Here is a 1,447-nt window from a genome sequence, read left to right on the forward strand (position 1 = left end):
GTTTGTGGCCTCAGGAAGAGCTACCATCCCTGCAGTTTTGACCCCCCCCCACCCCCCCCCCGTGTTGTAACACATAGATGTGACAGTTTTGCTTTCAAGTATTTGGGGTACAGTTCCCCCCCCAAACCCCTACACCAATCTTCTTGAAACTTGGCAGGTTCCATTCTCTCAGCAGAGGCTACGATCTCTGCAAGTTTCATCCAAATTGGACACAAAACAACAAAGTTATAGATATTTCATTGATTCCCCATTATACCCTATGGCCGGATCTCCAAGGCGGCTCTGAAGCTTCGGAGCCGCTTCGGCTGGATGGAGGCGGAAACCTGGTCTGGAGCTCCAGACCGGACTGCAGCCATCCGAAGCGGCTGGACCCAAAGCTGGATCGGATCACTGCCGACTTGCACAGGCCTAGTCTTTAATTAGGTCAGTTTCTTATTTGTTTTTTTGGAGGACTTTCATACAGGAATAAAGAGGAAAAATATACAGTTTTAAAGGTCTCACATTATCAAACTAATTCAGCATATAATCTAGTAATTGACTATGTAAAATCTCATTTGTTTCAATAATTTAAAATTAATTTCAGTGTTCCTAATTTGCTTGTTTTTCAAAGTTCAAATTGCCTATTAACTATGTGACAAACACAAAGTAGTTATAAGAATGAGTCATAATAATACTTTTTGTTTCTCTCTTTTTCCAGTTGTTTGAGTTCATGAATTTTTTGGCTGAGAATGTCATCTTCTGTTACATGGGGCTTGCACTGTTCACATTCCAAAATCATATTTTTAATGCTTTATTCATATTTGGGGCATTTGTATCCTTTGCTTTAAGTATCTTTAATATCAAATGAGTGCTTATTGTGGAGAAAAAAACTAAAATCAAGTAAACCTGTTTTTTAATTACTATAAATACATTCTTTGTAAGGCTTAGATTGAAAGGAAGACATGTTTTAATATGTACATTTCAATAACTAGTTTAGCAGTTTTAGAGAAATAATCTGTTTGCATGTAGTAAAATATATTGCAGAACTGTTGCAATATTCAAATCTTAAGGCAAAATTCTTTTATCTCATATTCAGCTCCTCCTTATGTGCATAGAAGTACACATACAGGTAAAAGTACAACAGGATCTGCTGCACAATAGGCCTGTGCGAAGCGGCTAGTATTCACTTTGTATTTGGATTTGGCCGATTCGGAGGACAGTGATTCGATTCGGTGATTTGAATCACTGACCCGAATCGATTCAGCCAAACCTGATTTGGAGACTCGGCCACAGCTGAATCAGCTGAATCTCCAAATTGGCGCCATCCCCTGCCTGCTCTCAATGGCTGCCCTGCCCGCTCTCCCAGCTCCCGGCTCTTTAAAAAAAAAAAAAGGCCTGAGTTACTGGCTGCTGCCAGGCAGGGGGGGGCGGGGGGGGGAATCACTGCTGGCCCCCACTGCCCTGCACT

General features: G+C 41.4%; 1 protein-coding gene across 1 annotated transcript in view; it reads left to right on the forward strand.

Moving 5' to 3' along the window:
- The window catches only part of SLC9A9 (solute carrier family 9 member A9), a 413,235-nt gene that overhangs the window by 232,308 nt on the left and 179,480 nt on the right, over window positions 1–1,447 (forward strand). Inside the window, exon 10 of the mRNA XM_025208443.1 lies at window positions 698–811. Coding sequence (XP_025064228.1) covers window positions 698–811 — 114 coding nt within the window. The remainder of the gene's footprint in view (window positions 1–697; window positions 812–1,447) is intronic.

This window comes from Alligator sinensis, unplaced genomic scaffold, assembly GCF_000455745.1.
Source record: "Alligator sinensis unplaced genomic scaffold, ASM45574v1 scaffold846_1, whole genome shotgun sequence".
Taxonomy (NCBI): Eukaryota; Metazoa; Chordata; order Crocodylia; family Alligatoridae; genus Alligator; species Alligator sinensis.